At 55.9% G+C, this 25,885-nt stretch overlaps 2 protein-coding genes across 3 annotated transcripts in view; one reads left to right on the top strand and one right to left on the bottom strand.

Moving 5' to 3' along the window:
* LGALS12 (galectin 12) lies at window positions 1-9,193 on the bottom strand. Its single transcript, XM_037140152.2, has 9 exons — window positions 8,791-9,193; window positions 7,083-7,171; window positions 6,760-6,973; window positions 5,896-6,015; window positions 5,295-5,333; window positions 4,642-4,668; window positions 3,946-4,034; window positions 622-772; window positions 1-243 (listed from the first exon to the last, which is right to left on the bottom strand). Exons 1-9 carry the CDS (start codon window positions 8,857-8,859, stop codon window positions 97-99), a joined length of 945 nt encoding a protein of 314 aa, XP_036996047.2. The 5' UTR covers window positions 8,860-9,193; the 3' UTR covers window positions 1-96.
* The window catches only part of PLAAT5 (phospholipase A and acyltransferase 5), a 25,675-nt gene continuing 8,277 nt past the window's right edge, over window positions 8,488-25,885 (top strand). The window contains exons 1-3 of one of the 2 annotated variants that reach the window (XM_053659271.1): window positions 8,488-8,852; window positions 24,409-24,496; window positions 25,726-25,834. In XM_053659271.1, the coding sequence (XP_053515246.1) occupies window positions 8,816-8,852; window positions 24,409-24,496; window positions 25,726-25,834 (234 nt within the window). In that variant the 5' untranslated portion in view covers window positions 8,488-8,815. Of the gene's footprint in view, window positions 8,853-23,438; window positions 23,733-24,408; window positions 24,497-25,725; window positions 25,835-25,885 lie in introns of those variants that run through there. The other variant, XM_053659269.1, reaches the window with a different exon arrangement.

Genomic DNA, 25,885 nt, shown 5'->3' on the forward strand with positions numbered 1-25,885 from the left:
GACACAGTGGGGACAGGCGGACACTCTAAGGAGGAGCAGGAGGCCAGACCGTGGGGCCCTGGGTGGGGGCCGGCCCTCCCTCCTCTGGGCCCCTCCTCAGAGGTGCGCACAGTACAGCTGGACGCTGCCAGTGACGCGAAGCTCCCGCAGCCGCTCCAGGGCCTGCTGGCCCAGCGCCGTGGCCCCCAGGGCCTGCCCATTGAGCGCCAGCTTCAGCCCTCCCTCCTGGCACAGGAGCAGCACCTGCAGAGGGAGGGCGGGAGGCAGGCTTCCAGATGGAGCTCTGCCTGTGCCTGATGGCCCACCCTGCGAGCCCCTCCTCCCTCGCTTGGGCCCAGCTTGTCCCGGGTCCTCCCACAGGGAACCGCGCAGGGCTGGGCCTCAGCCCCACCATGTGCAGCCGGGGTTGCTTCCCTTGGAGGAGACGTTCTCCACCCTGGGCGCACACATGAGTCATGGGGGGCGGGTGAGGGGGCTGGTCAGTAACACCAGTGCCAGGGCCACTCTGGGCAGGGCACCGCTGGCACCAGGGCGGAGGATTCAGAGCCCAGCAGGAAGGTCCTGCCCAGGACGTCCCTGCCACCCATGGACCTGGATGGGGGCTCTTGGGCTCTGACCCACCTCAAAGAATCTCTGGGGGTAGAAGAGGAAGGGGGCGGAGATCAGCCTCTTCTGTCCCCAGGGCGAGACCCAAGCCAGTGTTCTGTCCGCAAAGGAAGCCCTGAGAGTCACAGGAGCCCGAGCGGCCTCGTCCAGCAGGCGCACCGTGAAACTGCCGGGAGGGGGACGAAGTAGGCAGGCTCAGGTTCCGGGTCCCCGGGCATGTCTCCCCACACCTCTGGGCTGTGGTCGCTGGGGCCTGAGGGGAGGGATGGGGGGGGGGCGGGTGGGTAGAGTGTGCTGGAAGTTCGGGCAGATTTCGCCCCCACAATCCAGCTCTTGGACACCTGACAGTTCAGAGGGGAAAGCCCTGCCACTCCCTGGCTGCAGGACCACAGGGAGCAAAGGACCATGCCCAAGCCTCAGTTTCCCCTCCTTGAAATGGGGGTAATTATAACGTGAGTAACAGGTAATGTTTACCGTGCATCACGGACCCGCATTGTCTTAGGTGCATCACGGACCCGCATTGTCTTAGGTGCTTTGCAGGCAGCGTAGGGGTTAGGGCGAGGCCACCTGGGCTCAACCCTGGCGCCGCTGCTGCTAGCCCTGTGACCTTGGGCAAGTCAATGTCTCTGTGCCTCAGTTTCCTCATCTGTAACGTGGGAACAACAACGGTGCTGTACCTGCCTCTGGGGCTGCGATGAGCATCAAATGAGTTAACAGGGTTAACTCCTCCTGTTAGAACAGCAGCTGGTATATAACAAGCCCTCCTATCACACTGATTGTTTAAAAAACATACTACAAACACCCTACGTACCTCTCAGGGCCAGCGATGGGAGTGAAGGAGGTAATGTTTGTGACATTTAGCAAGTACCTGGGCCACATTAGGTGTTTACAGATGCAAATGGTCTGCTTCTCTGGACTCCTCCCAGAAACCCTGGGCCTGAGGTCCATCTCCTCAGTTTGCTGAGGGCAGGATGTTAAAGCACATCCACTATTACCCCTAAGAGATGGGGCTTCAGGTGGAATGTGAACCAGGATTCAGGACCCCAGGTTTGGGGGTCTTTCTGCTGCCTGGCTCCTGACTCTCTGATAGGGCAGCCAGATTCTGTTTCATGTCCTGGGGCTTCCAGAGTCACTTTGTTTGAAACAATAGCCCAGAAGCTGTTGACTGAGCCCTGGGCAGGGAGGCGGTGAGTGGGGGGAGAGACGCAGGTTCACATGGGGGGGGGGGGGGGGGGGTGGGGGGCAAAGGCCCGGGAAGGCCTGCCCTGCTGGGCCTTTCAGGGAACTCCTTTCTGGTTGTTCTGTTCCAGGAAGAGGCTCTCTCCATTTCCAGCTTGGGGAGGGGACAGCAAGAGCTCAGCGCTGGGCAGAAGTCTGGAAGGTCGGGGTCCCGAGAGGGCTCGCTGCATGGAGTCTCCAGCCCCAGGCCAAGCCCCCTTCCCCAGGCTCCTCCCCCGAAAAGGTTTTGTCTTTCCATTGGCCTGAGAACTCCTGGAGGCCTCAGGGTCCCCCACCTTGGCCTGGTCTAGCAAGCCCTGGGCTTGGTAATGGATTCCCCCTGAGGACCAGGGAAGCTGGGCCACAGCAGAACCCTGTTGCCTTCAGTGCTTGGGGAAAGGGTTAGAGGAGAAGGACAAATTTTTGTGCACATGCACCGGAACCCTCAGATCCTCACCCCATTTGTCCAATTCAAGCCACAGTTGCTTCTTGAAAATGACAGTGGCGGCGGCGGCAGCTGCATTTCTTGCAGGCATGGTGCTAAGTCTACATGACGGTGACCCACGGCCTGACTGGCCTGTAGAAATGGTCTGGCTGGGCCACAATACCCTTGCACATTAAAGTCACACCCTATTCAACAATTGAGAGACTTTATAGGAAAGATGGCTTCTAGCTTCTCTTTAAAAATTACCGGGTCTGTCGTGACTGGGTCTATGGAAATATTCGTTCCACTTCCCCAGCTCCCCCACCTGGTGCCTCACTGTTCACTGACCTGTCAGGCCTCCGAGGGCACGAGAGCCCGTGGGCCTTGCGGAAGAGCAGTTTCACTGCTGGCTGTGCCATTGACAACCATGAGGCTCTGAGCTAGGATATGAACCTGCCTCGTGTCCCCAAGCTTTTGGGTGGCCAGGGGAAGGTATCCTTTATCACCGGGAACCATTTTATTTTCTCTATAGGGTTAGAATGATGTCTTCCCTTCTTTTCTTCCTCCTGATGGGGAAACTCGGGACCCCTGATCAGGGAGATGCAGTGACTTGTCTGAGGCCACAGTTTGTAAGAGGTAAAATCCGGAGTCCAACCCAGTGGTGCCTGCCTCAGAATTCAGGAGAAGGCAGGGCAAGAGCTTAGAGAGGTCAGTGACTTCAAACGCAGTCAGGACACAAACGGAGAGAGAGGGGGAGACAAGAGGCGCGCCCCTTACTCCCCGGCCCCGCCCCCGAGAGAATGCTGGTGCTACCTGCTCTGTGCCCACTTGTGGTGTCCTGCAGTGACCAGCATCCACACCGCCCCTGGGGTCAGCACTGTCCTCACCCCCTTTTACAGACGAAGAAACGATGGCACAGAGAGGACAAGGAATGGCTCCAGCGGCAGGGTCCTCAACAGAGGTCAAAGCCAGGCAGGTGATGTGGCCCAGAAGTCATGAAATCCAATGCAATTCCAGAAAGATGAAAAGAGGAGGCAGGGAAAGAAGGAGGGAGGGAGGGAGGGAGGGAGGGAGGGAGGGAGGGAGGGAGGGAGGGAGGGAGGGAGGGAGGGAAATAAAAAGAAGCAAAAAGAAAAGAAAAAAGAAAAGAAAAGAAAAGAAAGAAAAGAAAAGAAAAGAAAAGAAAAGAAAAGAAAAGAAAAGAAAAGAAAAGAAAAGAAAAGAAAAGAAAAGAAAAGAAAAGAAAAGAAAAGAAAAGAAAAGAAAAGAAAAGAAAAAAGAGAAGACCATTGTCTAACTGGCTTGGAACCACCGCTTTGGGAAACGGAGCGGGAGCGCCCCCTGGGGGAGAAGTTAGGCAGCGTCTGTTGTGTGCTGGGTGACTGTGTCCCTCCAAGTCCCCACTCGCCAGCACCAGGCCTCCTCTGGGGCCGCCTGGCTGTGCTTCCTAAACTCTGTGCTGTGTCACGGTTAGAGGTCACATCCTCTGTCGGGGTCTCAGTCCCAACGCCGCTTTCAAAGGCCTTTCCTGAGGCCCCTGGGGCAGCCTGACCAGATTTACAGGCATGGAAGATACCCCGGAACTGGGGCCACTGGGGCCTTGAACGCAGGATGAGCCCTGGTCCCGACCTAGCCCGCCTTTTACAAGCACTGCCACCCCGACCAGCTTACTCCTCCTCTCTGCTCCGCACACTTACTCCTTGGGCTCCGGCAAGACCAGCCCCCGCAGCACGATGACCTGTCCGGGCCAGAGACCCCGGGGGACGGGGAGTGAGCAGGGCACCTCCTGAAGGAACAGGTGACGGACAAGTTGACCCACAGAGGGGCTCAGGGAGGCTGCTGCCCCTCGTGGGCCACTCTCAGGGGTGGGGGGTGGGGGCCCCGGAGCAGGTAAGTCTCCGCCTCTCCGCCTGCAGGGGGTGGGGCGGAGAGGGGTGTGGGGGGTACTCAGCTCTTCATTTATTAACACCTGCTGCAGGCCTGGCCCCTGCACTCCAGCCCCCCTGGCCTCTCCAGGTGCGATTGGTGCCCCTCTGTGCTGAGAGCACCGTGTATGTCCCCATCCTGCACCCAGAACTGTAATGGCCTGTTCATCGGTCCGCCTCCCCACCAGCCTGTGAGCAACTGGGGGCCCGGGGACTGGCTTGTCCCTCCATCCTAGAGGCTGACACCGACCCTGGCACAGAAGCGTATCAAAGAACTGCGTGCAGAGTAAGTGAAGAAAAGGCCGATGAAGCTAGAGCTTCAGCCTGCAGCTGCCGGCCCACCCACGACCTGCGCTTTTCAATGAAGGGACGGAAAACCCTGATGCTGGAGGCAGTCCCACCAGGTGGGGGTGCCCCTGACCCGTGATGGGGCTCCACCTGCTCCAGAACGAGGGGGAGGTCACTCACCAGCCCGGGGCTCCCTGGCAGGAAAGGCTGTCAGGGAAGAGAGGGTGCAGAGGTCACGTGGTGTTGGCTCAATGAAAGGGAATGTCTTGATACTATCATTATTAGACCTTGGGCACCTCTGGGTTTGTCTGTCAGAGGCAATGCGGGTGAATGATGGGAAGCCCCTCTGAGGTCCTCCCGAATTCAGAAGGGCACCAGCTCTGGAAAATGCGGAAGAACTGGCCCGAGGGTCTGTCATTTACTCACCATGTGGCCTTGGGCAAGTGCCTGGGCCACTTGTCCCCTTCTGCCCTGCAGGCCAACCCCAGCTTCTGGGGTTGTTCTGGGAATGGAAAGCTCCCATCTACAGGGACCTCCTGATAGGAATACTGGGCCTGCCCCTTCAGGGTGGCCGCTCCCTCCCCCCACCCCCTGCCACCCATCTTCCCAAGCAAGAGACCAGACAAGCTGGGACAGGCAATCCAGGCTGTCCAGGGACCATGGCAGAGCCCGCCATGTCCTTGGCAACCATGCCATGAGGGAGGGGCAGCTGGGCCTGTGCAAGGGGAGCAGCAGCCCAGCCAGCGAGGGCAGGTCACGGTGGGGGAGGGACAACCAGGGGCTCAACTCCTATGTCTGCGTCAAGGGGCCCACTTTGCTCCCGAGAGACTCACGTGCCCAACTGGATACTCGCTGCCTCCCTCTGGAAATGGCTGTCGGGAAAGAGAATGAGCAACAGCAGGATTCAGGGTGGCTGCAGGCCCCGGGGGCCATTCATCTGGCCTTGGCCAGCCCTGCCTGTGCCCGGATGCTGGCAGAGGTTGCCTTGGCCTTGAAAGCGCCTCATTCTCCCATTGGCCTTGTCGGTGGTCCTCACACCTGGCACTGTGAACCCTCCGCCTGCGAGGTCCCCCTCAGGTGACCTGAAGCAGCATCTGCGTGGGGCCTGCAAGCTGGCACCTGGACAAGCTCCTCCAGTGGGAGTGACACTGCCAGCCCCGCGTCTGGGGCCCGGGCGCTAAGTCTCCACGTGACGCGCCTCCTGGTCACTGCTCCTCCCTCCAGACTGACCCCACACCCAGGCTCTTGGGCCCCTCCGTGTCACCGTCTCCTCCCCTCGCCCCACTCATTCCCGACACCTCAACAGAAACCCTTCACTCGGCCATAACTGGTGAGACAGCGCTTGTCTGGGGCAGGAGCGGGGCCCAGGCCAGTCCAGGTGTCAGCGGAAGTCAGAGGCCACTGCCGCCCAGGCTGGGCCCAAAGGGAACTTACGTTGATGTTCAGGAACCCAACAGCCTGCACCACGATGTCCCCAAATATGCCCAGCGTGTCCACACGGGACAGTGGGAGCCGGTAGCGGTAGTGGAGGAAGTGCTGTCCGTTCACGCTGACCTGGAGACACACAGGGGCCGCCTCAACTCAGCTCAGGGTTGTTGGTTCACTCCAGGCATCGGTGAGCCCTCCTACCTGGAATTTCCCTCACTTACCTTCACCCCAGCTCTCTGCAGCAGGTATATTTTGCAGACGAGGCTACAGGGCTGGCAGGTGACAGAGCTGGCAGGTGGCCTTGGAACCAAGGCACCTTTCAGGCCCCTGTCTGCCCCTGACAGCACCTCCCCACCGCGCAGCCCTGCATTTCACCTGCACAGACCTGCCAGCAGCCTCAGCACCTTCCCGTCCACAGGTGAGGAAACCGAGGCTCAGAAGGCTGTGCAGACCCCTGTTCCACAGTCTCTCCCTCCACTGCTGCCTCCCACCACTCCCTCCCCTTGGAGACATCCGAAGACCCCCTCGTCTTTCTGGCAGGAGTCACATCAGTGGTGAAGGCCTCAAGGTCAAGTTCTCTCTTCCTGCCCCCTGCTCCCTGAGCTGTGAGACAGGAGAAGGAAAGTACCTTCCTCTGTGGTTGTCGGGGGACCCCATGAGCTGACATTTAAGGGCTCAGAACAGCGCTGGGCATGTGCAGGTGCCCTAGATGCACCGGGACTGTGGCCGTGGCCCCTCCCTGGGGCCAGGCACCGTAGAGCTGTCTCGCTGGTGAGTGGATCAGGCCCCACGGGCCCAGGGCAGCTCCTTGGTCCTCTGGGCACTCGGCCCCTCCCACGAGTTCTAGATACCCGATGCCCCTGGGATCACCTTCATTTCCTCGTTTCCAAAGAGGAAGAGGATGAGGAAGCTTTGTCCTCTCTGCAGAGCCAGGCCGGGCCACCGGGCCTCTGCTTGCCAGCGCCCGAGGTGCAGGGTGTTGCAGATGACATGGGGCTTGGTGGTATGGAAGCGCGGGTTGAAGTGGATGGCGATGTCTGGCCGGGGACGCAGGCTGCAGCCGCACTGGAAGTCCACCTGGAACCTGGTGGGAGGGGGGGCTCACCGAGGGCGCTTCCCCTCAGACACCCCGAATTCCCAGCTCTGTGCCTCTGGGGCTGAGCCCCAGCACCCCAGGGGAGCAGCCTCCTTACCTGGCTGCATCTAAAGGGACCTCTCCCTGCAACATGACCATCTTGCCTGCGCGTAAGCCACCAAAAATTGTTGTGACATAAGGAACCACCTGGACAAAGAGAGACACCCATCCTTACGGGGTGGAGGACAGGCCAAGGGACCCCTATATCAGAGGGGTGGGGAGGGAAGAAGAACAGGAAAGCTTGATCCTCCTGCTGCAAACAGAAAACGTCCTATGGGGAAAAATTAGTTTTCTGAGATGATGTCTCTGTCTAGTCCCCTTTCCTGGACCTTCACAAGTCAAAGCCACATGGGCCCCGGGGAAGCCAAGGTCAGCTCCGCTGCTCGTTGGAGCACCAGCCCAGCCCCCCTCCCCAGTGAGGCTTGCTGTCCACTGGGTGCTGCCCTGGCCTCCAAAGTCTGCTGTCCGGGCTTCCTGAGGACTGTGTTCTGTCCGGGATGCGGGAGGCAGAAGGATGGACCAGTGGGGACCTGCCAGAGGCCCCTGCTGTGGGCGCCTGGAGAGATGCCTACCTCGCGGTGGCCCGCCCAGCTTCCCAGGCTCCCCCTGCCCTGCAAAGAAGTCCCCTGGCATTCTTAAAGCACAGCACACACTTTGTTGCAACTTCCTGCCCTCTCTGGGGCTGTTTCCCCTGCTCTCCCCACACCTGTGAAACTGGACTTGGAATCCAGCCTCCTAACATCTTCTCAAACACCATGCACTCTGGTGCCTGAGTTATCTCTCCCTTCCCCATGATCCGGACCCCTTGTCTGGCTGGCTGGCTTCTGGGGAGACGTGTGGCAGGCTGTCCACACTGGGGGGGGGGGGCACCAGGCCTTGACAGCGGAAGCCCTGTCTCTCCCTGCTGTGGGCTCAGTGCCCGGCCTGGCACAGGTGGGCTCTGAACAGGTGTCTGTGGGATGAATGTGAACTCGCAGCAGGTGCACGTCGGGCAGTGTCACAAGACCAGCCGCCTTCCCGCGGTGTTCTGCCCCTCCCAGCAGCCTTCCGAAGCCCACATCACCTAGAAAGAGCCGAGACCCGACCACACTGCCCTCCAAGTGGGAGCTGCAGCCTGAAGACGGAGGAGGGATTGGAACCTGGGCAGCTGCTTCGCCCCATCACTCAGGCACCTGGGGAGGTGCAGCGGTCCAGACGCCAGGTTACCCGCCGCTCAGCTGTGCCCAGCAGCACAGTCCCTACTACTGAGCAGGTGCGAATCTTGCCCAGAAGAGGGCCAAGCAGAGAGAGAGAGTGATGACCAGTGCTCGTTGGGGGAGGTGCAGCTGGCCAGGCTTCAGAGCCTCTGCAAGGGCACTGAGCCGGGGGAGGAAGACAGGAAGCCCCGCCCTACCCCTGGGCTGGCACTACCCATCTGTCTGCCTTCTGGGCTGGAGGCGAGACTGCCCTTCCTAGGTGCTCTGTGTCCCCACGACTTCCCCCACATCCGCCTGGTCACCCACCTGCAGCAGGGGCACAGCCCTGTGTCTCCAGGATCTACTACTTCCCAAGCAAGGACCCCGGGAGCCCAGCCGTCACTCACACTCAAGTGAGAATTAGCTGGCCAGACTTTGCTAAGCTCAGGGGCACCTGCCAAGCCCGCGGGCAGATGCTGGGCAAGCGGGGCACAAGGCCAAGGGCCCCTCCGCCCACCACCCGGGAGTCGGGCCCCAGTGGGAACGAAGACACCCCGAATTGAGAGTCTCCAGACCCCAGTGGCTGCTCACCGGGTAGAAGACTGGCGGCTGCAGGATGAAGGTGTCAGGAAGTGGGTCCAGTTTTTCCCCAGGTGACATGGGGGATGGGGCGTCTCTGGTGGAGCTGCTGATCCTGATCCAGGGCCCTGCCCCACTGGGCTGACTCACCTCTCCTGGCTGGGGCCCTCAGTGCCTGGGGCAGCTTCTCCAGCTGTTAGTCCCAGTGCCACCTGGAGCCTGCCTGGGAGGGCGAGGTCTGCCACACCCCAGCCCTCGGGCCACCCGCTGCACTGGGGCTGAGGCAGAAACCCGGGTCCCAGGGATGGGACACTCACACCAACCAACCAACCAGCCTACCAACCAGCCCCTCTGGGTCTAAAGCACACGGCTGGCCGTCGCAGGGGCTGGGTGGCAGGTGTGGGGTGCGGGCAGATGCTGGCTGTGTGGGGCCAGGGAAGGATTCGGTTTCCGAGGCTGCCCTCTGAGCCCTCCTCAGTCGGAGGCAGGCGTGGTGGCCCGGCCCCAGCTTCCCAGACGCCTTTGACTGGCTTCTCATTCCCTCCTCCCCTCCCTCCCGTACCCTCCCTCAAAAGGGTTTCATCTGTCCCGCATTTCCTTGCCCTTTTCCCCACTCTTCTCAGTTTTGTAAGTTTTCTAGTTCCCTGGGGCTCCATTTCAGCACCAGCTGGAAATGCCAGGGTCCAGCTGGTGTCACAAGAAAGTGGGGGAAGTGAGAGGGCAGGAAGAGAGGAGAGCCCGGGAAGGGCTCAGGAAAGGCAGTGAAGTATAGTGGTGGGGGGTGCAGGCGGAGCTGCGCCCGGTTGGGGGGGTCCTGGGTTCTTGCTCAGCCTCGGTTCTAAGGTGCTGTGTGCCCTGGGACAAGTCGCTTCCCCTCTCTGGGCCTCCCGCATGCATCTGTGTATAGAGAGACCACAGTGGTGTGTGGTTCCGAGGGAGGTCTCTCTCTGGGGGTGGACACGCACATCTGCATTTTTATCAAGCTCCGCCAGGGTCCTTTAGAAGAGAGGCCGTCTGGGCCCAGGTGTGGTTGGAATTCCGACAAGTCTCTCCCTGTGAAAGGAACACAACCGCTCAGCTCTGTCCTGAGCCGGGAGGTTCCAGGGTCTGACCACCGTCACACTTGGCAGCAAGGGGTTCATGGCGGGCCATGCTGAGCAGAGGGTCGCGTGCAGGGGCTGCTGGGGCAGAGCAAGGGGCCGCGCTGAAGAAGGGCTGCCTGTGTGCTGCCTTGGTGGGGGGTGGGGGGCATCTTAGCTGCTACACAAGGGCAGCAGCCGCAGCAGCCTCTGAAAGCTAGTTAGAAATGCAAGTGTTAGGGCCCCAACCCGGGACCTGCCGAGAAGGGAGCTCTTGAGGTCAGGCCCAGGCGTCTGCATTTCAACCCACTCACTGCCCAGGATTTCCAGCAACACATGTGAATGTTTGCGAAGCACCGACTTAGGTCCTAACTGGCAGGGCTGCGGGTAGCCAGCCAAGGAGTGTGCTCAGAAATTTCTGGGGTGGTGGGGCCGGGCTCCTGAACATGCTTGGTATGGAGAAATTTGATCAGAGGTGTGTTCAGGTAGAAAACTCTGTGTACAATGTGGGGACTGGGGGTGGGGGGAGGGGAAACTGCAGGTGCAGGAACCAGCGGGCCAGGGGCCTGGAGCCCCGCACTGGGAGTCGGACCTGGGCCCTGTTCCCAGTCTCCCAGCCCCATTCTTCTGGAATGAGGCAAATGCACCACCCCCTCCTTCCCCTCCCAGCCTCAGAGCCTGTCTGTGACTCAGAGAAGGAGGAGTTTTAGGTTTCTTTTCTCAGGCTGTTGCAGACTGGGTGCTTAGACAACTGAAGTGTAACTCCTCACCATTTCTGGAGGCCGAGAGCCCAAGGTGAAGTGTGGCAGGTCCTTTTGTTCCGAGGCCTCTCTCCTGGGATTGCAGGTGGCGGGCCCTCAGTCTGAGTGTTTGTGTCCTGACCTCTTCTTATGCGAGACCAGTCACCCCGGACTAGGACCCACCCTGTGCCCTCGGTACCCCTTCAAGGTCCTACCTCCAAACACAGTCACACCCCAGGACCTGGGGATCAGGAATTCCACTAGGATTTTGAGGGGGATACCATTCAGCCCATCACGGAGGAGTGGCTATAACTGAAACCCACGGCTATTGCCCCAGTCTGGCGTGCAGGCTGCTCACAGCCTGCAGTAGGGCGGGGGCAGCTGAAGGAAGGGTAGCACCCTCCATTTTCCAGGCGACTCTGAGTTGCGGTAGCCCCAGTGCCTGTAGACTGTGCAAGGTTCCAGAATAAGAGAGGGCCTTCGTGTCCGTTGGTCTGTCGGGCTGGGAGAGGGCAGATCCTTCTTCCTCAGTGAAGGGGACCTTGGGGAAGGGTCCAAGAGGGCTGACCATGACCCTGGCACCAGCAGGGCAGGCTCCGCCTCTTCCGCAGGCTGCCACCCCGCCCAGCTCCCCGCTGCCTGGACGTCTCTGTCAGAGCCCTTACCATACATAACTTGTCACTGCCTAGTGAAGTCTCCTTTGCTGTCTGTCCCCCATTGCCCCTGCTCTCCAGCTATCAGCTCCATGACAGCAAACCTGGAGGCCAGGTGTGTTCTGACACCCCGGTACTGAGCAAAGGCCCGACCGGAGCAAGTGTTCACAGTGCATTTAAAGACTGAATGGCTGTAACAAGGGGCGTCTATGGCTCCTGTCCCATCTCCGCCTCCTTCTCTGCCTCACCCCCAGCACATGTGGCACTGTGGCCCAAGCAGAAACTTACTGTTCTCACCGGTCGCAGAGTGTAAGTGAGGCAATTTTACCTGTACCTCTCCGTGACCAGTCCACCGGGGCCTCCAGGTACCCCGCTCTCCCCGTTCTCTGATGCAGTGGCCTCTGTCCCAGTCCCTGACTGTGGACGCTGAGTCCCGGCTCAGTCAGTGGGTCCTCTGTCATGAGGCACCAGTTTGGCATCGTCCTGACTGGCACCGAGGGCGAGACAGTCATCAGGAACAGTGACAGAACCTGACAGGGGGCCGGAGAAGGGAGGCCCGGGGAAAGGGCTCCAAAACACCTGCCTCCAACACCTTGGGCCAAGGGAGTGAGAACATTCGGATGGCATTAACAGAAGGCCGGGAAGCGAAGGTACCGCCCGGCAGGTGGCGAGCTGGCTCGCGGCACTCAAAGCCACTTTGGAGGAGGTGGGGGCACAGGAATTGGTCCGGGTGGAGCCTGGACACGGTCAGTGTTCATGAAGGAGTGAAGATGCGGTGCCTGAATGCACATTGAAACATTCTGGAGACAGCAGCTGCCATGCACTCAGAGCTACTCCGCCCTGGAGTGAGTTTCAGTGGCTGCAGCCTTTGTTGGTTCGTGGGGATGGAGGTCGTCCGAGGGGCAGGACCAGCCCTCAGTCCAGTTCTCAGGGCACCCCCAGTCTCAGTGAAGAGAGAGGACACACACTTGGGGGGCGGGGGGACAAAGAGGACAACGCCAACTACTCTTCCCTTTTCCCCTTAAGAGATGGACCCACGTGGACAGAAATGTTGTATAATGACAAGAACGAGCATCGGCCACAACCCCTGTAGGCTGACACAGCACCTCTCATCTCCTCGATGTCTATCCTACCGGGGAGGGAAAAAATTCCTTCTGGTGGGTGGTTCAATAATTAAATCAACATGAGACAGGGTAACGAGGGGAAATAACCACATTTCATTACTTTTGTATGTATGGGAACATCACATACATTTCACAAAGGTGAAATGAGCTATGTATGGCTTTTTGAACTGAGGATGAGGTGAGGTGACTTGAGGCTTCAGAGGGGAGAAAGGTCCTTGCAGGATGATAAGAAGAGCAGATATTCTGTAATAAGTTTATTTATAGGTAGGTCACGAGAAGTTATGTCTGGTGATGACTCTCATGATGGGCAAGGCACCAAATTCAAATTCTTTAAGGGGGAGCTAAAAGTTTCTCACGAGCCTGCGGAGTCTTGGTGACCTTCAGCTCAAAATAATCCACATGTCAAAGTGGCACATCTGGGGGAGACCTGTTCTGAACCCCTTCACTACCCAACTTTTTTCCTCACCCGTGGGTCATGGTTTATTGTGCAGCGTCAACTCTAAACGCAAAGCAGCTTGAGTTTTTTCCAGCCACTGCTCTTGTCTCCGTCAGCTGACCCTCTCTGCCCTGCTGGGCTGCAGACCCGCTAACACCTCAGCCTGTTCCCATCTCTTCTAGGCACTTTCGGTTACTGCAGCTCGATCCAGTTCAGCACTGGTCATCCACCTTTGTCGGCGTCATAAAAAGAAAGAGGAGCCAAACACGTTCACTGCCCGAGGGCAGAATGCATCATCACTCCTGAATCCTCTTGGGGAAAAAGTCATCCAGTCTGAATTGGACTGAGCCTGATGACTCAACCAGCAGTTCTTAGAAATACAGGGCACAACGGGGCAGAATGCAGACCGAGGGAGACTCACAGGGCCAGTGACCCAGTTCCTCCAACGAAAACTTACATTTTCTGTAAGGAGGGCAGGGGAAACCTACAGGGCAGAGGTTGGCAGACTTTCCCCGTAAAGGGCCGGGCAGTAAATCTCTGAGCCTCCGAAGGCCGTAAAGTCTCAGGTGCCGCAGCGAGGAGTCGCCTCTGCCCTTCCGGTGGGGCGGTTGCCACGGGCAGCGTGTCAGGGAAGGACGTGGTTGTGTTGACGTAAAACTTACTGGACACTGGAAGTTGACTTTCATACGATTCTCACATCCCGCAAATATTCTTCTTTGATTTTTAAAGCCGTTTAACAATGTATAAAACCACTCCTGGCTCTCAGGCCACGCAAAACCAGAAGGTGTAGGCCGTCCCCACGTGGGCCGGTGGCAGCTGCCTCCTGCTGCAGTTTCAAAAACGTAAGAGACACATCAAGGGATTGTAACTGACCCACTTTATTTGGATTTTGTTTCAGGCCAACAGTTAAAACGTGTGTCAGCAATAGGAGGACGCGAACACTGGCTGTTTGATGGCATTATGGAACTGCTAGAATGTTTTTAAATGTGCTGAGGGCATTGTAGCCACTTTTATTTTTGAAAGACTCCTTACCTGTTAGACACTCGCATGCGCAGAAGTACTTACATATGGAATGACACGCACCCTGGCACGTGCTCCAGAAAACAACGGTGTGGAGGAAGTGGGCGGGGCATAGATGGGATGAGCCTGGCCCTGCACTGGCTGTGGAGGAAGCCGGTGAAAGGTAATGGGAGTCCGTTATCCTGCTTCCTCTATTTTCACTTGTGTGTGAGAATAATAAGAAGCAAACAACATAAAACACCCCAACCAACAACCAAAGAACACCCCCAACCCCAAACAGCACCTCGGCAGCGCGCAGCTGGGGTTCTCACCCTGTTGCTCCTCTGGGCACCTCCTGGCAGTTCCCCGGACAGAAGGGGGCGGGGCGGGGAGGAGGAGCCGGGCTGGGAGATCAGGCTGTGCACGTGGAGCCACCATGGACTCCCTCTAGTGTGGTTCCAGCCTTAATGCAGGGGCCTCTGCTTCTGTGGTCTTGGTAGAGACAGTGTACCGGCAAAGCCCTGCTACTCCGCACTCTCTGCCACTGAGGACCCTTCAGAGAGGCCCTGGGATCTCCTCGGGGGGCCTTCCAGAAAGAGAAGTCCTTTCTCTTCAGGCCTAAGCCCGGTGGCCAGGCAGCCAGGACCGTGGGCGGTTCTTTCCCCTCCCCCTCAACTCCTTGGCACGATGCTACCGGACCCTCTGGGTCCCCCTCTGAGCTCCAGGCCAGCCAGGAGTTCACATTCACCATAGGACCTTCAGGGGTTACATTTTAGCAAGAAGACAGATGAGTTCAGTGTAATGGCCATTAGTAGTGGAAACATAGGGATAGCCGTTAGGCATCTGCAGTTCCTGAGACTGGGTAATAAATAATCCTCCGGGAACAGTTGGGTTCAAAAAAAAAAAGAAAAATTCTAGCCAAATAAGGTAACTAACCAGGGCCCACCAGCAGCAATACCCACCAATTAGAGAGACCCTCACCGTTTTCAATTTAGCAACCTAGCTAATAGCTAACCGCCACATCTGCTTCTGTAAGCCCGCATTCGCTTGCTCTGCCCTATAAAAACCCCATAGTTTGTAAGCCACGTGCGGCTTCCATGTTGTAGCTCTGAGAAGCTACCTGACTCCCCAGGGGGGGAAGGAAGCCGCCCCTGCGCAGGTAAAAAAACTTTTGGCCAATAAATACCATCATAAGCTCTAAGTTTCTGGATGTCTGATTTCTCGCCCATCGAATGCAACATTTGGAGGCCCCAGCGAGATCCACTTCCCAGGAGGGAGGTTTCGTCCAGAAACTGAGAGAGCAGCCGGGCCCGGTAAGTTCTGGGAGGATCCTCATTCGGTTTCGGTGGTCTAGACCTTTTAGCCCCGAGGGGGTAGGTAGGACGCTACCGGCAGACCCCCCGGGGGTTTCCCAAGGAGAGGACGCTCTCGGGAAACGGAGCTAGGCTCCCAGCGACTTGGTCGCACCTGGTTTTCGCGCTGCGCTGCGCTGCGCTGCGAGATGTATGCTTGAGAGCCGCGGTTCGCCTGTGTGTGTGATAAGAGAGTGCTTGGGTTTTTGTTTTTTTTTTTTGTGTGTGTGTGTGTGTGTTTTCTGTTAGTCATAGTTGTCAGTGTTCTCGCCTCTGAGATCCCCGAGGTCGTCCAGCGCATCAGGATGGGCCAGAGTGGATCCGTACATGGGTCGCCCCTCGATTGTCTATTAAATAATTTTTCTGATTTTCAGAGGCGAGCGCAGGGTTACGGCGGCCCAGCACCTGATCCTGAAATCCTCCGGACCCTCAGTGAACTGGAGTGGCCGACTTTTGGTGTTGGGTGGCCCTCCGAAGGAACCTTTGATTTGCCCCTTCTGTTCGCTGTCAGAGGGGTAGTGTACCGGGTGCCCCACCCCGATCAAATAATATATATAAATGTCTGGGTGGACATTGCAGCGGACCGCCCGAGATATATACGGCGGTGCCAGAGTAAAGGGCGAAGGGAAAGGCAGGCAGTGTGTCTGGCGGCACCCCGAGGCGGAGGCAACAGGCCCAGAGGGGCCCCGGGACGCTCGCCGCAGCAGACGCCACCGGAAAAAGGGGGGCCAAGGCTTTACCCCGTCTTGCAAGGGGACTCTGAGGAGTTCTTAGATTCCCCTTCGGCACCCCCTCCCTACTTTCAGCCTCAGCCTGACACCACCAGGGGCGAGGGAGCGCAGCCTCCACCTGACACCACCAGGGGCGAGGGAGCGCAGCCTCAGCCTGACACCACCAGGGGCGAGGGAGCGCAGCCTCAGCCTGACACCACCAGGGGCGAGGGAGCGCAGCCTCAGCCTGACACCACCAGGGGCGAGGGAGGGCAGCCTCAGCCTGACACCACCAGGGGGGAGGGAGGGCAGCCTCAACCCGACACCACCCAGAGGGAAGGAGTGCAAAGTCCTCCACACACAAGGGGAGGAAGTCGGTACGGGGCGAGGGAGGCACCGCCCCAGAGCGGCGCCGCCCTCTTACCCCTTAGGGAAGTACCGCCAGCGCCAGATTCACCCCCGCGGGCACCACCCCGGCTAATTTATGTCCCCTTTTCAACCAGTGATTTATACAATTGGAAACATCAAAACCCTCCGTTTTCAGAAAAGCCGCAGGGGCTGATTTCCCTTGCTAGAAACTATTTTCAGGACTCATCAGCCCACCTGGGATGATTGTCAGCAGATTTTGCAGACCCTCTTTACCTCGGAAGAACGGGATAGGATAATGAGGGAGGCTGCGAAGGCAGTGATGGGGGAGGAGGGAGAGACAGCATATGGGAGGCGGGAAGTGCAAGACCTTTTACCCGAGGATCCCCCTGATTGGGACCCAAATTCGAGGGGGGAAGGGAGGCGCTACTCCAGTACCGCCGGGCTCTGCTTAGAGGGCTAAAGGCAGCAGCTAAGAAACCAACAAATTTTAGCAAGATTAGTGAGATAATACAAGGAAGGGAAGAGTCTCCCCGCGGCATTTTTGGAGAGACTTACAGAAGCCTACAGAGTCTATACCCCACTCGACCCAAGAGCTCCAGAGAATTGGAGGCTGCTAAATATTGCCTTCGTAACCCAGGCTGCCCCAGATATTAGAAAGAAGTTACAAAAAATAGAAGGGTTTGAAGGAGAAAATATCAGTAGATTAGTAGAGATCGCCCAGAAAGTGTATGTGAACAGGGACGACCCAGAAATAGGGAGGGCAAAGGAGGTTGCAAAAATCCTGATTGCAGCCCAAAAACCCCCCTCCCAAGAATCAGAAAAGGGAAAGGAGACACAGGAATCAGAGGCAGTCATTAGACAAAGACCAGTGTGCATTCTGCAAGGAGAAAGGCCATTGGAAACGAGAATGCCCCAAGAAGATGGAGCAGGGGGCGGGACCTGCTGTGCTGCTCCAAACCTTGGACTGACGGGGCCGGGGCTCCATCCCTGTAGGCTCCCAAGAGCCCATGGTCACTTTAGATGTTGAGGGGAAACCAATAAACTTCCTCGTCGACACGGGAGCCACCTTTTCTGTCCTAAAGCAGCCACAAGGAAAAGTGCAGAAAGCAAAAACTAAGGTAGTGGGGGCAACAGGAAAAGAGGAAACATATCCGTGGACCACGGCCCGGATAACGAACTTGGGTTCAGGCACTATTACTCACTCCTTCCTAATCATCCCAGATTGCCCTTACCCCTTACTTGGGAGAGATTTACTGCAAAAACTTCAGGCCACTATTACCTTCCGAGGGAGCGGCCAGCCGGGTGGAGAAGGCCCAGCGGAAGCTAAGCCTGGGGTCCAGCTAGAGGTAACCGTGCCAATCTCAGAGGAGTACTTGCTCGCAGCCCTCCTCGAAGGTAAGGAGGGGGGATGATGTCCCGCAAGACCTGCTTTCTGAGATACCTGGGGTCTGGGCAGAGACCAACCCGCCAGGGCTGGCAGCGCACCAGCCCCCAGTAATCGTCCAGCTGAAGAGCACAGCCAGCCCGGTCAGAGTGCGACAGTATCCCGTCCCAGCTCGGGCTAGGCAGGGCATAGCCCGGCACCTCAAGCGCCTCCTGGAGGCAGGCATCTTGAGGGAATGCCAGTCAGCCTGGAACACGCCCTTACTACCAGTCCAGAAACCCGGGACCCAAGATTATCGGCCCGTGCAGGACTTAAGGGGAAGTGAATGCCCGAGTAGAAACTATTCACCCCACTGTGCCTAACCCGTACACCCTGTTGAGCTCACTGCCTCCGACCCATGTCTACTACTCAGTACTAGACTTAAAAGACGCTTTCTTTTGTATTCCACTGGCGCCAAAAAGCCAGGGAGATTTTCGCATTTGAGTGGGATGATCCAGAAAATGGACTAATTGGGCAATACACCTGGACCCGCCTGCCGCAGGGTTATAAGAACTCTCCCACTATATTTAGTGAAGCATTGGGCAAGGACTTGCAACCCTTCCGCACCTCTCACCCCTCCGTAGTGCTCTTGCAGTATGTAGATGACCTGCTCATCGCGGCCACGAGTCCGAAGGAATGTGAAACTGCGACAAAAGACCTTCTGCGAGAGCTAGAGGAGAAGGGGTACCGAGTGTCTGCTAAGAAGGCCCAGATTGCCAGACAGACCGTGAGTTATCTGGGCTACAATCTGCAGGGCGGACAAAGGATGCTATCCAGCCAACGGATTCAGGCCGTGATGCAGATTCCTGAGCCCACCAACAAGAGGCAAGTACGGGAATTTCTGGGGGCCGTGGGATATTGCAGGCTCTGGATACTGGGCTTTGCGGAGTTAGCCCGGCCTCTCCATGAGTTAACCAGAGGAAAGGAGGACTTTTTCACATGGACACAGAAAGAGAGGCAGGCCTTCCAAGCATTAAAGGAGGCCCTGACCACCGCCCCTGCACTGGCCCTGCCTGACCTGACTAAACCCTTTCAGCTCTTTGTAGCTGAGAAGGGGGGAGTAGCCCTCGGGGTACTAAGTCAAGAGTTAGGGCCGTGGAGGAGACCTGTGGCCTATCTATCCAAGAAATTAGACCCCGTGGCCTCGGGTTGGCCGGCCTGCCTACGGGCATTAGCCGCAACTTCCGTGCTGGTGAAAGAAGCCAGTAAACTGACTCTAGGTCAAGATATTCAGATAATTGGAGAACACTATTTAGAGCAGATATTGAGAGCCCCGCCTGACAGGTGGCTGTCAAATGCACGGCTTACCCAGTATCAGGCTCAGCTGTTGAATCCTCCGGCCGTAACGTTTTTGAAAACAACAGCGTTGAACCCAGCCACCTTACTGCCAGCCCCAGATCCCACCATTATTCATGATTGCTCCCATGTGCTGGATGCAGTTCCTGGGTCTCGGCCAGACATGAGGGACCAGGCATATGAGAAGCCAGATCTCACCCTCTACACAGATGGGAGCAGCTATATTCAAGATGGACAACGCCTTGCTGGGGTGGCAGTGGCCACTGAGACTGAGGTATTGTGGAAGCAGGCATTGCCTGCTGGAACTTCGGCGCAGAAGGCTGAGTTAATCGGACTGACTCAGGCCCTGAGGATGGCTGAAGGTAAGGTTGTAAACATTTACACTGACAGCCGATATGCCTTTGCCACGGCCCACATACATGGTGCAATATATAAAGAAAGGGGCCTCCTGACTGCAGGAGGCAAGGACATTAAAAACAAAGAAGAAATTTTAGCCCTTCTCGATGCCATTTGGCTCCCTGCTAAGGTAGCCATAATCCACTGCAGAGGGCATCAGCGGGGCGAGACGCCAATCATTAGAGGAAATAACCTTGCAGACGCAGCTGCGAGAGAAGCAGCCGCGCAAAAAAGGACTGTGCTGCCACTGCTTCCTCTTCCAAACCTTCCACCGTCCCCTCACTACACTGCTGAGGAAGAACAACTCGGAGAAAAGTTAGGAGGAAACAAAAACCAAGCTGGGTGGATAGTTTTGCCAGATTCAAGGATATTTTTACCCCAGGGAGTACTAGGGAAGGTGATACAAGACATTCACACCAGTGCCCACTTAGGTCAAAACAAGCTAGACACGCTAGTTAGGAAATATTACCTAGGGCTAGGATTCAGGGATGCAGTTCGTTCAGTAACCGCTAGGTGTCAGGCTTGTGCTAAGGTTAACGCCCAAAATAAGAGATTGCCTCCATTTATTAGATATAGAGGAAAATTTCCTGGAGAACTATGGGAAATAGATTTCACTGAAATGGCAAAAGGCACGTCTAGATACAGATACCTTTTAGTACTAGTAGACACTTACTCTGGGTGGGTAGAAGCCTTTCCCACCAGAGGTGAGACTGCGTCCACAGTCTGCAAGTTATTAATAAGAGAAATTATCCCTAGGTATGGAATACCCCTAGCCATAGGATCAGACAATGGGCCCGCTTTTGTATCCAAGGTTTCACAAGAACTTGCCACAAGGCTAAGAATTAACTGGAAACTACATTGTATATACAGGCCCCAGAGTTCGGGTCAGGTAGAAAGAATGAACAGAACCTTAAAGGAAACTTTAATGAAATTAAGGGAAGAGACCGGCGGAAACTGGGTTGAGCTACTCCCTTTCGCCCTCTTCAGGGTAAGGTGTACACCTTATGTCAAGACTTGGGCACCATATGAAATTATGTTTGGACAGCCTATTCCTCTAGTTCCCAAACTCACTGCTGAGGAATTAGAACTAACTAACTCTAACTTCCTCAAGTCCTTGCAGGCTTTGCAGAACATCCGCCGTGAGGTGAGAGCTCTCCAGCAGGAGAGATATCCTAAAGAGCAAGGAGCAGAAGCTCCGGAGCCTGGACAGTGGGTGTGGATCCTAAATCATCGAAGGGGGAGTCTCGAGCCCCGCTGGATTGGACCGTACCAGGTACTGTTGAGCACACCTTCAGCCGTGCGAGTGGCAGAAAAACCCTACTGGATACATCTTGCCCACATCAAGCCGGCCCCAACACCTGACGAGAGTGAAAAATGGAGTGTACAGCCAGTTTCAGGGGAACCCTTACGAGTAAAATTCTTCAAATCCTGACAATCCTAGTAGTCCTAGGCCCCCTACTGGGAAGGGGGTTTAGGATCCAAGAATGGGTGCTGATCAGGACTGCTGATGGTACTGTGATTGCCACCAACTATACGTGGGGAGGTGCTCCGGTTTCCCTAAAGACTGATTTCTCTAAGTTTTTTGATGATCGGTTCTGTGACTCCCAGGCGGCCATACCTGTTATGAACACCCTCGTCCCCCGCCCAAGGCAAGTCCCATTCTCCCCCTTGCGAAAACTCAGCCAAAAATTACGGCCTGTGGTTTATTAATTCATACGGGTGCCCCGAGACCACTAGAAAAACACAACTCAGGTGTGGAGGGTTTAGAGAATTCTATTGTAAAGCATGGGGTTGTGAAACCCTCGCAATGGGCTGGACGCCAGGGGGAGGAACAGATAAGCACATAACCCTCCTCAGGGAAAGAAGGCCACCCAAACCTGAGGACTGCCGAAAGGACAACTGTAACCCTACCACCATAACTGTCCTAAACCCCGACGCCCCCGACTGGACAAAAGGCCGTACCTGGGGAATAAGACTTTATATAGAAGGAGAAACTGACCCAGGAACCTTCATTACAATTAAAAGGCTACCTATTGGGAACAGGCCACTACTGAGGGGTCTAGGTGAGGGGCTGCCACCCCGACCTCCTGGACCAGCCAAACCGCCCAGCAGGGTACTTCCCTCAGGGAATCCGTCCCTGACACCTACCCCAACGGAAGGGGAGAGAACTAGCTCAGCCCCCTTACTGACAAGGGGGGCACCGTGGCCCCCAAAGGATGTGCATAGACCACAGGAAAGGACGTCTACCTATGAATTACTTGATAAAGTCTTCCCCTTCCTAAATGAGACCCAGCCAGAAATCACTGAGTCTTGCTGGCTGTGCTTGAGCCCCAGGTCTCCCTTTTATGTAGGGATAGGGATAAACACCTCAGGGATAACATTAGGCACAGTCCCAATCTCAGCTATAGAGAGCTGTGAAGAAGATGGAACATTAACCTTAGATGAGTTCCATGGAAATGGGACCTGCTACATACTAGGAAACTATAATCTCACCTCTTCTAACTATAGCAGTTATTGTTTAAATCAAGTCCACATCACTATCAGCCGGAGTAGTGATCCCCAGTTTCCCAGGGCTCCTGAAGGGGTGTGGTTCATTTGTACCCAAGGAATATTCAAATGCCTGATTCCTACCGGTCCTACCCTGTGTGTTAGTGCATATATTATCCCGCAAGTGTACCTCTATAGAGGGGATCCCACCTTCTTGCTAGAACCACCAAGGCGAGTTAAGAGGAACCCGCTTCTGATCCCCATAATAGCTACCATAGGAATTATAGGCTCGACAGCAGTAGGAGCAGGAGCTTATGTGCATAATGACAATAGCTTGAAGGTGCTTTCCCAGACCTTCTCTAAAGACATTTCCCTGCTACAAGATCAGGTAGTCTACCTAGAAAGGCAAGTCGACTCCCTAGCAGAAGTAGCCCTACAAAATAGAAGAGGGTTAGACCTATTATTTTTCAAACAGGGAGGATTATGTGCAGCCTTAGGAGAAGAATGCTGTTTTTATGCTAATCATTCTGGAGTAATTAAAGAGAGTATTAAAACCCTAACTAAAAGACTTAGAGAAAGAGAAAGTGAACCTGATAGTCCTAACTGGTTTGCCTCTTTATTTAAGACCTCGCCCTGGCTGACCACCCTAATATCAGCGTTAGCAGGACCCTTGATTCTGCTGTTGTTAGCCCTAACTTTAGGGCCTATCATCCTCAAAAAGTTGCTTGCCTTTATAAAAGATAGGGTTAACACAATCAAATTAATGGTCCTGGCTCAACCCTATACCATCCTGCCCCAAGAAGAACAACAGTCAAGGGTTTGACTAGTAACTAGAAAAGGGGGGGAATGTAATGGCCATTAGTAGTGGAAACATAGGGATAGCCGTTAGGCATCTGCAGTTCCTGAGACTGGGTAATAAATAATCCTCCGGGAACAGTTGGGTTCAAAAAAAAAAAGAAAAATTCTAGCCAAATAAGGTAACTAACCAGGGCCCACCAGCAGCAATACCCACCAATTAGAGAGACCCTCACCGTTTTCAATTTAGCAACCTAGCTAATAGCTAACCGCCACATCTGCTTCTGTAAGCCCGCATTCGCTTGCTCTGCCCTATAAAAACCCCATAGTTTGTAAGCCACGTGCGGCTTCCATGTTGTAGCTCTGAGAAGCTACCTGACTCCCCAGGGGGGGAAGGAAGCCGCCCCTGCGCAGGTAAAAAACTTTTGGCCAATAAATACCATCATAAGCTCTAAGTTTCTGGATGTCTGATTTCTCGCCCATCGAATGCAACATTCAGAGGGAAGGTTTGCAAAAAGGATTGATAAGCGAAAGCAGGCTCGAACCGGCAGGCAATCTAAACAGATGTCTCAATAACAGATTTTAACTCTGAGAGGTCTTGCCCCGGCCCACCTAATCTGGCCCTGAATGCTCTCTCATTTGCCGCTCCGGTCTGCTCCGTGATGTTCAGTTTCTCCAGCCGATCACGTGCCACCTCTGAGCTTTTAGCCAACTGTTTTTGCGTTCCCATGCACCCCTCGAATACTCTCCTAGCCCCCTTTCCCTGCCTTTCCTCTCAGAGCCCTATCGATGCCCTCTGTTTGGAGACACCCTCAGCACGCCCCCTTGGACCCCCGCCCCCGCGCGCCCCTGCCGTTTGTGCACGTCCCGCGCTGCCCACAGCACACGGAACCCCCAGCTCCGGCTCCTCCGGAGGACCTGGGGCCGCGCCCACTGGGAACTGGCCTGGAGCAACGCCCCTGGCGAGGCCCGGGGACCTGCGGGTCCGCAGCAGGGGGATGGGCCTGAACCCCGCCTCCCGGAGGAAGGGCCGGCTCCGTTCCCCTAGGTCCCACGGGTCCTCCCCTGAACCGGCCTCGGCCTCGGGAACAGCAGGTATGGGACCAGATGACAGTCAGCACTCGGCTGTTCCCCAGCTGGGGCCCGCGGGAACGGGGCCCCTCCTAACTGAGCCGCGGGGCCGCCGGCGCCCCACAGAAGTCACCATGTGGCCTTCAGGACCCCTTCCTGTGGGCGTTGGTTGGTTGTGTGAAACGCCTGTTAACCAGAACGAGTGAATATCTCGGAATGGTCGCTTACGGTTAATTTAATGAAAGCGATATGCTTAAAAAAATCAAAGCTATATGCTTAAAAAAAAAAAAAAAAGGCGTGCACAATCTACCCTCCCACTGCGATTAAGGGGGAAGCGGGAGGGAGGTGGCAGTCCCGGGCAGGTAGAGTTAAGGCGGCTGCGTCTTGCGGAAGCCTCCGCCCTCAGGTTTAGTCCCAAGGTTTCTACAGTCTGGGACAGACGCCTCTGACCTCCTCATCCTCTCCGGTATCTTGACCCCAGGGACGCCAAAGCCTCTCCTTCCCAGAGGAACTGAGCCCTCCCCAGCATCGGGTCCTACACCCCCTTCATTCACTCACGGAGAAACGGATCACAGAGCAGCCGGCCTGCCAGATTGGGAATAGGGCTCCCAGCCCACCTTCACTCTGGAGGTGACCATCTGAACCCCCCTCCCACGGAAGGCAGGGGTGGTTTAACTAGTATTTTTTTCCCTTGAAATAGAACCAGTGGGATCCCAAGCGTTGGTCCAGGTCTCGCCAAAGCAGCCAAAGCAGGGGCCGCCAAAACTGGGCAGAAGCCTCCAGAAGGGGTAAGGCTGTTTGCATGGAAGGACCGGGTCCCTGGGTGGTAGAGCCCTTCAAAGAATGGGCTTTGCCGGCAGTTCCAAAAAAACAAATCCTGGTGGAGTTTCTGTGCGGAGCAGCCTCCCGCCAGCCCTGTAAGGAGAAGGCGGGTGTGGTCGTAGCAACAGAGTGCGACCAGGCCCGGGGCTCGCTGGCAGGAGATGTCTCTTGCAGCGACTTCTGGCCACAGGGCCCCTTCCCCAGAACCCTGAGAACAGAAGTGGTTTGGAAGGCCTTTACGATATTGCCAGTTGGTAACTCGTGAATGATGCAACCAGTGTCCTCAGTTGGCTTTCATCAGAAACATGGTTTGCTTCCGTTTAAAATTCTGAGGGGCTGAGAGTTTCCGGTGGAGCTATACTAAAAATGACAGCCCCCACTCGCCACGTCCTATACAGAAGAGTTCAAGCTGGAGAGAGAGAGAAAGTGCCCTGTTGGGTTGGTAACAAGCCAGTATAAACACGTGCTTCCTCATTTAACCCTCTTGACAATTCTGTGAGACAACTGTTTCCGTCTGTTTTATAGACAATCGAACTGAGTTCCGACAGGTTAACTTACCAGCTCAAGTTCGGACCAGTGTCAGAGCCAGGCTTTAACCCCAGGTCTCTCTGGCTTCAGTGTATTTCAGTCCAGAAAGCATATTCTTGGTCTCAGTTTCAGACTTCTGCAATATTTTTTAATCCAAAGAGAAAATATCCCAACTTCTGTCACATTGCTTGTGGTTTCAGTGTGGTGGCTCGACTCGATGTCTTGGAAATGTGTACCTAACTGTTGGAAGGAACAGCTCGGCACTTCAAGGGCCCGCCTGTGGCAGGAGGACCTGAGTGACAAAAGAGCACCCAGGCCTCTTGCCTGTCACTATAATCCACTATATACGGTTATCTTTTTTTTAAGCTATATGCCAGTATCATTTTGATAAAGTTTTACAAAAGATTATTAGCAAATAAAAAAAAACACACCTGAAAGCTACTTATTATTATCAGTAGCATTTTAGAACAATTGACTAAAACGCACTGACTGGCAATTATTTTGTGTGGCAGTGAACCGTATCGCAAAAGCAAGCTTGAGGGGAAGTATTTCCTAGACTCTCAAAACCGAAAGCTCTCCTAGAACCACGAGTCTGAAGTAACACAGGATTTCCAGTAATCGTGAAGAAGTGTTCTTTGTTAACTATATGATCGCCAAATCCATTTAGGGAGAAGCCCGGGGTTAACGTGGAGACCGCACCCACCCAGAAGAGAACTGTGTCCAGCTTGTCCCTGAAGTCGGAGACCCCAGGCCAGTTAACAAAGCCAGCGGGCAAGGTGCGTGCGGCAGCTCCGGTGACTTCTTCCCCACACACTGGATTTGGCTTT

This window comes from Artibeus jamaicensis, unplaced genomic scaffold (assembly GCF_021234435.1).
Source record: "Artibeus jamaicensis isolate MK-2021 breed Jamaican fruit bat unplaced genomic scaffold, CSHL_Jam_final scaffold_614, whole genome shotgun sequence".
NCBI classification, from domain to species: Eukaryota; Metazoa; Chordata; class Mammalia; order Chiroptera; family Phyllostomidae; genus Artibeus; species Artibeus jamaicensis.

Excerpts from the sequence above, each read along its gene's own strand:
- LGALS12 (XM_037140152.2), bottom strand. The coding sequence starts at position 8,859 with ATGTCACCTGGGGAAAAACTGGACCCACTTCCTGACACCTTCATCCTG. Across the intron at positions 6,974-7,082 it reads GTCCCTTTAGATGCAGCCAG|GTTCCAGGTGGACTTCCAGT; the intron begins GTAAGGAGGCTG and ends CCCTCCCACCAG. Across the intron at positions 5,334-5,895 it reads TTGGGTTCCTGAACATCAAC|CCATTTCCAGAGGGAGGCAG; the intron begins GTAAGTTCCCTT and ends CTTTCCCGACAG.